A 10,079-nucleotide genomic window follows, 5' to 3' on the forward strand; every position below is an offset into this window, starting at 1 on the left:
TTTCGCATTTAAGTTTATAAGTATATAAATGGGAGGTCACAGCATTACTGCTAGGGTGATATTTGGTTGTTTCTGTTATGTGATGTAGACAACTAAGGGGGAAGATCTTTAAAATATGCAACAGTAGAAAATGCAGTGGGAGACACAAGATAATTTCAAGTGATACAGTATAATATTTGGAGAGGCAGCAATGAACAATTAAAAAACTGGAAGCTACTTTTTTATAGCGGTCATTTGGTCAGTCCAACCTCTGCTACACTTAAACCATTTTACTTAAAGGAGGATTCTATTTGCTAAGAGCACTTGGAGAAGGAGGACTTGATAATGCTAGAAAATGGTCTATTAGTGAAATGTGTAGCTCTATCTGGTGCAAGTAAAATGATTTGGTCATTGAAGGTGGTTGATCGACTATCTACATTGGGCTTGTTGGCTGCACTTTGTTTAGAGTCACCAGAGGGCCAAGGTCTGCTCCTCAACTTTGCATGCTGAGCCTTTTGGTTTTGTTAGTTTACCCAGGGTTAGCAGGCTCTGGAGGACTGAGTCAAGTTAGCCAAACCTTCAAGAGACTGATGTATAAACTGCAGGGGCCATTTAAGTCACATGAAGATCAGATTAGTTTATTTGTGCTGGATACTTGGTGCATTCTATTTTTAATAGGCTAGGCCAGTAGTAAAACCAAATATCAGAATTCTACTTTAAGAGTCCAGTTCAAGAGTTGAATGATCTGAATGACATGTTTATTATGTCTGAAAATGGTGTATTTGCCTAGTGGACAATGAGAACACCTGCTTGGCTCTCAGATGCCCTGCAGGTCTCTATCCTTCTACAAAGATTACATTATCCTTGATATGTTTGCATTAGTTGAAGTGCAGTTTCTCTAATGATAATTACCATTTTTGCCTCAGTGTAGAAGATACAAAAGACAATTTTGTTAAAAAAAAAAACCCATTTGGAAGCTATCTCTTCAAAAATTGATTAATTCTGAAGATGTCTACACATTTCATTTCATTCATTTTATCTCTCATTTTTGGTGGATTCTGATTAAGTTCTATTTCCATGCCCATCTTCTGAATTATAGCTCCAGATTCTGGGGCAGCACTAAACTGGGGACTACTGTTATTCTTGAATTATATGTAATACATAATCTAATCCCTCATATTGAAACTTAATCATTCCTTTTAGTTCTTCCTAGTTATTTTTTAGTTTTTTTTCTCCTGTGCCCGTTTATCCTCCAACACATTAGCTATTTTTGTATCCCTTTTAGAATAATATCTCAATCTGAAAGCTACAGACTGAAAAGTCGTTTTGGCTGTGGAGCCCCCAGTGGGTTTCCAGGCAAAGAAAGAAAAGTTGGTGGCTGTATTAATATCAATAGGGGCAAAGGATGCTAAAGTCAAGGGATGATGGGAAAGATGAAATTGGCTATCTCAAGTCCAGTTGATTCTTTTCCTGTAGGGTCATTTTTAATCAAACTTTAGCTCTTTTGTTATTTAGCAAAAGCAATTGCTGACTTTAGGTTCACTTCATAGTTCAGTATCAGAGATAACTGTGGTCAGAAAGGCAAGGACTGAGCAATAGTCCATGATTAGTCTAAGAAGACTGAGCCTTGACCTTGAGCTGAGATCTTGACGGTGGCTAAGTTGCATGTGGGAAAAGTCACATGATCTTAAAACAGGAAAGATACTTGTGTTGTTTCACCCTTGTCCTAAATAATGGCAATTCAGTAATAGTAAAAGCCATCCTGAGGACACCAACTCTTAGAATATAAAGTTGAAGCAGAAAATGGAAGGCAGTCCAGTAGCTGGGAACAATTCACTCTTTCCAGCATTACTGCTGGTTTTGGATATTTCCAGTGTTAATTCCACCTTCATAATTTTCAATCCACAACAAATTGTAAAACAATTTCATTTAAAATATAACACTGCATAGTCTTCTAAGAGCTGACCTGGACTGGTAGAGTTCCCATGGTTTCGAGTAACTGCCGGGCTCCCATGTGTCTCATTACTTCATCTGTTGTAGAAGGCCCCCAGTACACATTTTCTCCATAGATTCTGGACTTTCGTGAGAAATAAAGACAGAAGAAAAGATTATTACTGAGGGGCTGAAGTTTCTTGAAGAATTGAGGAATACTTTTAGCCAGACTCACTGCATTTGGGGCATACACCTGCAGCTAAGTGGCTGGTATCACAAGTCAAAGGCTCTCCAACTGGAGAGTCAGAGCAAGCTGTTGACTGACTGTATTGGTACTAATTCTTACAGGAGTCCCCTTCACAGGAGATTCACAGGGGTAATGAGCCATCTAGTCACTTTGAACATTCTAATAATAAGGAATGTGAAATTCAGATTTCCTGAGAGTAAACAAAGTCCATCACAGGGATTTCTAGTTCTGGTGTCTTGGCAACTCTGGGAATACAGTAATTTCAATTTCACTGCCAAAACGATGTTTTCAGTCCCATCTACTCAGCCAGGATTTTGTTCCTCCCTCACCTACAAGTGGAGTCTATTTCACCTTCCCCCAGACATGAGCCTTTAGGACACCTTGTGACAGAGCGTGTGGAGAAAGGGATGCCCCATGACCGTGGGGCCCAGGCCAGAAGAAACGCTAAAGCTTCATCCTAACTCTCTCCTCTGGGATTCTCCATTTTGAAACCAGCCACCATGTTGGAGAAGTCCTGGCCACACGAAGAGGCCACACGTAGGCATCCCAGCTACCAGTGATAGTGAGTGAATGAGCCTTCAGACAATTGCTGTCCCCACATGCCCCAGCTCCTCCATGTGTGAGCAGCAGAAGCAACCCAGCCTTGCTGTGCTTTGTCCAAAGTCTCAAGCTACAGAACCCCACGGCACAATAATAGTTGTTTTAGCCACTAAGTTTTGGGGTAATTTGTCACAAAGTAATTAATAAGCAGAAGAGAGAGCAGGTCTTTTGGAATATATGGGCATGTGTGAATGGGTCTCGTTAAGTGGTCACATTTTCTGAATGTAGAATGAGCTGAATTTTAAAAAATATTTATGAAACCACTTAAAATATTTATTATTTAGATATTTTCTAAACCATCTTATTACACCATTAAGCCATTTAAATACTTTTTAAACCAGCACCATGATTTTTATTCTGACACTTTTGCCATATTTTCAATATCAAGCTCATCATTATTCAATTAATACTCTTATCTGTAATAACTCACTTTCTAAACAAAAAAGCTTGCTTTAGCCTCAACCTATGTAATGATATCCATAAAATTATGGATTGGATAATCCGGTCATATTTTATTAATACATTTAAAAATAAATATGTGACCATGAAAAGTGAAAAGTATTTGTCCACTTATTACCTAAAATGATCTCGCATTTCATAGTTAGCTCACATCTTGCCTTGGAAAAATGGGTCCTCCATTTTGGAAAACAACTGTGATATCAAACTGACGATAACAATGTCTTTGGGGTGTCAATTCTTAGGGACAAGCCTGTGTTAAGTAAACAACACAGTGTGATTGACATTACTTGGAAGAAATTTTTATAATCTGCATACAATCTAGCTGTGTTTAAGAACTCTCGCCATTTTTTATTTGGTCTTTACAGAAACTCCTCTAAAAAATCCAACCGTTACTTGTTTGATGCTCAGTTTGTATCAGGGTTTTTCCTAGAGCTTGAGACAGTTTGTTTGGAAATTTTATTCCAGGGAATGCGCACAGGGGGAGTCACATGGAGGATTGGGAAGCCACCACAAGACAGTGTTAGCAAGTTGGCCACAATCGTGAACAACTCATGTGCAATTTTGCGGGACTTTCTGGAATAATTTCACACCTGTCTACCTGGAATTCAAAAGGTGGGAGCACTTGCCCATTGGTTTGCATTCGCTATTGCTTAAGCATGGGCCCACTTCTGGGTGGTACACACGTGAGCGTAGAGTAAGTCAGCCTAGGCTGCCCTTGCCATGACATCAGAGAAGACCCAGGACAAGAAGCAAGAGTAGGTGAGTGGCCCCAAAGTGAAGAAGCAGTGTCGGGTGCACCCCCACGGAGCTGGCTTAGTCTGTGCAAGCAGAGTACAACGGAATGACATGAGTTTGAACTAGTGCACAAGAATGTCTGATGCACTTGCCAAAGATACTCCCTCTCTGGGACTTACTCTTTCCTCAGGCAGAGGACAGAATTGGACCAGAGGACTTTAAGACCCAGTTCTGACATAGTGAGATAGCCTGAGATCGTGCTGGCCTACCACAACGCTCCCCATCAGGCAGACATAACCAGGGAGGGAGGATTGTGTTGAAAGTGAATAAGCATGGGTATTGGGGAAGGTCATTGAAACCATGTGACCACCCACTGACCCGGGAGCTGGACTCGGGCACTCGGAGGCTCCTTACCCCTTCCCCTGTCCTTTGATGTGGGTTCTGCTCTCCTTTCCTGCTCCCAGAGGCTTCTTCAAGGACACAGCCTTGAGATAACGATATGGTGTTGAGAACACCTACACGACGCATGTGACTGAACCCAGCTAAGGCCTCTTTATCAACTTTTAAGATTTGGTGGGCAGATGTGGGGATCCATTGGTCTTGCGGCTGCCCGAGAGAAGCCTTGTTTATAAGTTCCCTTTGCTCATTAAAACTTGCCACCGACCAGCCTGGAGTGGCCTGCCTCATTCTTTGCTCTCTCCCTGCCCTCTGCATTGGAGGGCCAATTTGGGAAGCTCTGAGGGAGCTGCCAATCAACAACAGGTCAGCTAGGGGATGCTGAGAGCAGACCTACCTTAAACCTCTGTCTCCTAGGTTGCTGCTAGCATCCTTAACCTGCTGGGTAACCAGTAGGCCCTGAACAGTTCTGAATCAGGGAAGGATAACACATCTTGAATGACTTGGAATCTTTTCTCTCAGGACCTGTACATAAACATTACTCATGTCTGGTCACAACTGGGTTTACCTCTTATATTGAAAGACAGGGACCAGAGCAATGCCAGCCGCATACACATGGATTTTCCCACATGACAGTTTGTTGTGGCCCCAAACTTGGGATTCTGCTCATTTTTATTGACAACACCCTGATTTTGATCCCCAGGGGAAGCACGTATGAAAAATTACAGGAATTTGCAATGAGGCATCAACAGAAAGAGAAGGGTGGTTTAATTTAGGATTTCTCAGCCTTGACACTATCCTCGGAAGGTTTATTTTTATGGACGTTGCGTAGCTGGTGACTGGTATTTTCAAGTTCTAAAAGCAGCAACTATTTTGCTGGTTTTTGTTTGCGTCTTTCACCTTCTGCTTTCTGCTCTCCAGTTGCCTTCAGCCCCAAAGACTCAAACCTTCTAGGATTAATGCTTTTTGAAAAGAGTTTGGAAAATAAATTGCAGTTCAGTTTTGTGGTGCAAATCACTCAGCCTTTGGGGGTTTATAATGTCTTGGTTAGTAAGGATTCTGGAGATTCAACCCAGAGGTTTGTGTGAAGTGGAAAAAAAAAAAAGACAGAACAATTCAGCCAAGATGTATTTAAATTTTAAAACAGCCATTATGTTCTGTGCTTAAATTTTGAGTTCCTTTTTTATATTTCTTAAGAGATAATGAATAGCTTCAATTTGAGAGTATGAACATCCTGGAAAAATACAGAATGACAAAATCTCATTTTATGTTTATTAATTTTTCAGCAAGTCCACTCGTCTTCCATTTGATGAGACTAAGTGGGTTTTTTGAACTGGCATCGGTCAACATTATTACCAACTTTGTGATGAATAATATCCTTCTTGCATATCAAACTTTCAGCCTCCCACACATGCTTAATTCATTTTATTCTCAAACGCTTGGCTGTGTCTAAGTGATTGCTGTGATTCAGTTTTGAATGAAAGAATTGCTCACTTGCAGCCTGTGATAATTATTGTATAAGGCTTAGATTGTTCTTTACAAACGAGAGCAAATTTTCCATCAGTGATGAAGATAATGGGTAGCAGGTCTTTAATCTCTCCTCACTGGCTCTCACCACACTTCCCTCACTTCACACTCTGCAGACACGAGGATAAACTTCATAAGGCTTTTCTTGGAGTTAAAGCTTCATGTTGCCTGTAACTACATGGTGATACCTGCTGGCCAGATCCTTCTTTACATTCCAATGAAGGGATGATTTGTTGATTTCATTTAATAGGGTTGTAGAATTGTGTGGAGTTTCTTCAAGCTTCCCTGAGGTTGTCAGTGTGAGTTTCTTCATTGTTGCAACTTACAGTCAATCAAAATGATGCCTCTAAACGCTTGCACTTAAAAATAGAATGCACAAGGGTATTAGCAGCTTTCCTCATGCTAGGATGGATAGTGTAAGACACCAGTCTTAGCTGTTTCCCAGAGAGCCTGCCTGTGGTTTTGCTGGTGTCAAGTAGAAAGCAATCTGTTGAATGAAATAATTGGTTTGGGGGTACTTTGCGACTGGAAGAAGACTACTCATGAAATACCACTTTAAAGTGATTTCAGAGTTTGTGAATTGTTTTTTTCAGAAAGGTCTTGCAATTTAGACTTGCAAGCCCAATTCACTTCTCTGCTGTTGTTGAACAATTAGTTGCATATCTTCACTGTTATACATAATTGTAATTTCAAATTGTAGCTTCAAGCTCTTGATGGCTCTCTGTCTCTTCCTGCTTTGTTTGTAGTGACCTTGCATTTCATTCTAATGAGGTAAAAATTATCAAATTATATAAACGAAGCAACACATGAAGTACAAGGACAGCAGTGCTTGTAACTTACTATTTAAAAGCTTTATTTTTTTGTTATTTAGAAATTGGAAGAGAAATGAAGACTACATTCTTTGTAGTACCATTAATGGAACATTAATCGATTGATTCTTTTTAGAACTTTCTGCTGGAGCTTTAATGAAGGAGGCATCTCATCATGTTTAAATATACCCAGGTCAGGTTGATAGTTCATGGCTCTGTCTTATTTGAATCTCAACTTAGTCAAATATAAACTGCATGATCTTGGTGAGCCATTCAACCTCCCTGAACTTTAGCTCCTTTGTGTGACATGATACGTACTCCATAGGTTTGCTGGAAGCATTTAAATATGGAGAATGGAAAGCCTCTAACTCGATGCCTGGAAGAGGGTCATGCGCACACACACACACACACACACACACAAATGTTCATTTCCTTTTCTCCTGAAGCTAATGGAAGATATTTTCTAAGATCCTTTTATTTGCAATTTTCACCTTGCAGTGGAAAAGAATCAAGACAGAGTAATGATATATAAAAATCTCTATCATCTCAGAAATGTGGCAATGGGTACTGCAAACTTACGTGTAACTTTACTACTGACTCTAATTTTTGCTTCTGTCACTTGATTAATTTGCATGATTAAGTATTTTTCCATAGCAGGCAATGAATTCATAGCTGGTAGAAGCCTGTAAACTACTCACCCATTTAAAACAAACAAGCCAGCCCCTGTTCCCAGGGACTCTGACCTTCAAACACTAACTGGGACATTCCTCCTGGTGGGAAGAGCAAAGTTACAACATTGTGGAAAGCAGTCATCTTGTTAATTTCTCCCTCTACCTGAGAACACGCTGGGAGTCACTGAGGGAGAGACGGTCTCATCCCTGGGAATTCTAATACAGCCCACAGCACAGCACCGTCTTTTTCGGGTGTGTTACTGGCTTCCAATTAGAAACTTGGGGAGCGGGGTACCTGGGTGGCTCAGTCGTTAAGCGTCTGCCTTCGGCTCAGGTCATGATCCCAGGGTCCTGGGATCGAGCCCCACATCGGGCTCCTTGCTCAGCGGGAAGCCTGCTTCTCCCTCTCCCACTCCCTCTGCTTGTGTTCCCTCTCTCGCTGTCTCTCTCTCTGTCAAAAAATAAATAAAATCTTTAAAAAAAAAAAAAAGAAACTTGGGGAGCTTCCAATATGGCTTTAGTGTAATGAATAGAGATGGATGAAGCATTTTGCAAAGGGACTTTCAAAGAGTTCTGACAATGCTGTTTGCTTTGTGAATGTTTAAAACATAGTCTGTCGCCCTCAAAGATACAGAAATCCATGATTGTCCCTCTCTCCTACCCCAGGTAAGCCAGTTTACGACACGAGTCAGATCTTACAGCTATTTTGATACAGAAATATCACTGACCACTTAAGCTCTGGTAAAGTGACTTATTTTGCCAGAGGTAAAATGGTTGTGAACAGGTGGGTGGAGAGGATCCGTCATATAGGAGTTCAGAACTGACTATCTTGTAGTGAGATGAGATAAAGGAGAATGATATCTGTATATGGTTTCCCCAGGAATAAAAAAGAGTAATTAAATATTATAGTACACTGTTCACACATTCATTCATTACCAAATATTAAGTGCCCGCTTCCTCATGTGTTCCTTCCCCTATCCCTGATGTAGACAATCCCTTCAAGAGCTTTTGGTTTGTCCGTGATAAAAATGCATGCTATCTGTAAGTGTCTGTGTGAAAAAAAATAGCTTTTGAATATGTTGAGCATCTTGGGAGAAAGACACTGTAGCCTTTTAAATTAACATCATAATAATTTTAAAATTTAACTAAGCCCATTTCACTGGCATATTAATGAATCTTATGAGTCACTCTTATTGTTATTGGATTAAAAATTTTAGGAATAAAGCTCATCCGATTTATTTAGAAAGGGACTTGGCTACAAACACAGTACCACTAAATTAGCTTCTAATTTGTTTTGCTGCTTGAACATAAAGGGTGAGTCCCACTGCCCTCTACCTTTCCTGAATGTGTCGTGCTCCGGTCACTTGGTTAATTTTCTGAGCCAGCTCATACCCTAAATATAAGTCCTTGTGTGTTGTTTCCTGAGAGGTGTTGTCATTGTCATCCTGAAGCATATTCAAGGAGGTTCCTTGTCCGTGAGAAGCCCCATTAGCTATGGAAGACTGGCTGGTTAAGTTATGCTTAAAACATATTAAATGCCAACAACAAACCAAACAGGGTGTGAGTTTGTAATGAGTCCTGGTCAGAAGGGAGAGAGTGCGTGATGGCAGGATGGTGGCATGTTTGGTGTTACCGTCAGATCGACACTCATTGTATCCAAGCAACATGAATAAGGGGCAAAATGTGGGCTGGGATGACCGATAGCTTTGAAGCTGTCAAGTAACCTTCTTAATCCTGGCACTAAGTACAGTACAGAAGCCTCATGATTTAGTTACCAAACTACTAAACTGTCTTTATGAGGATGAAGGCTTCTCAAGAGACAATTAACCTAGAGATTCACAAGATGTTCTAAGGCATGCTGGTCTGAGCCAAAGAAGCCAGGCAGACCAGGGCGGGAGCCCCACCCACCAGCAGGGATATATAAAAGCTCAGGGACCTGAAGGGACATTCACAATTCAGGAGCTAGCTTCAGCAAGTTACCCGCAGCTCTCTGTCTGGCACCATGTCCTACAACTGTTCTACAAGGAACTGTTCTTCCAGGCCAATTGGAGGACACTGCACTGTCCCCGTGGCTCCAGCTGCCACAGCTTCTTCCCACGATGCCGACTGCCTGAGTGGCATCTATTTGCCCAGTTCCTTCCAGACTGGCTCCTGGCTCCTGGACCACTGCCAGGGGTCCACCTGTGAGTCCACTGTTTGCCAGCCAACCTCTTACCAGTCAAATCCCTGCGTCTCTAGCCCTGGACAGGTGACCTGCTCTCGGCAAACCACCTGTGTCTCCAATCCCTGCTCAACTACCTACAGCCAGCCACTCACCTTTGTCTCTAGTGGCTGTCAGCCCTTGGGTGGCATCTCTACTGTGTGCCAACCGATGGGAGGAATCTCCACCAGGTGCCAACCGGTGGGGGGAATGTCCACTCTCTACCAACCAGCCTGCGGGGTCTCCAGGACGTACCAGAGGTCCTGCACGTCCAGCATGTCCAGCTGTCGAAGAACTTGCTAAGTGTGTGGGAGCCAGTGAGCGAATCAAGACTCCAGGACCTGCCAGCGGTGTTTCCAGGCTCGTCCAGCATGCTGCCTGTCCCTGAACAACTCTTCGTTGCTGACCACTGTTCTGATGGCCTTACTGCTTGGCTGCTAGCTCTGAATAAGCTGCCTTTGGCAATCGGTGATTGTTCCGGCTAGCACCAAGCTTATTTTAAGGGTTGATCACTGGTGGCGCAT

At 41.9% G+C, this 10,079-nt stretch overlaps 1 protein-coding gene across 1 annotated transcript; it reads left to right on the plus strand.

Annotated features, from left to right (window-relative positions):
* Positions 1–9,357: 9,357 nt before the first annotated feature.
* LOC110570038 (keratin-associated protein 11-1) lies at positions 9,358–9,858 on the plus strand. The gene has a single exon (XM_021678009.1). It carries the CDS (start codon positions 9,358–9,360, stop codon positions 9,856–9,858), a length of 501 nt encoding a protein of 166 aa, XP_021533684.1.
* Positions 9,859–10,079: the final 221 nt, after the last annotated feature.

The sequence above is a fragment of the Neomonachus schauinslandi genome, chromosome 1 (genome assembly GCF_002201575.2).
Source record: "Neomonachus schauinslandi chromosome 1, ASM220157v2, whole genome shotgun sequence".
Classification (NCBI taxonomy): domain Eukaryota; kingdom Metazoa; phylum Chordata; class Mammalia; order Carnivora; family Phocidae; genus Neomonachus; species Neomonachus schauinslandi.

What these genes read in the sequence shown, in the direction of transcription:
- LOC110570038 (XM_021678009.1), top strand. Translation starts at nt 9,358, where the DNA reads ATGTCCTACAACTGTTCTACAAGGAACTGTTCTTCCAGGCCAATTGGA.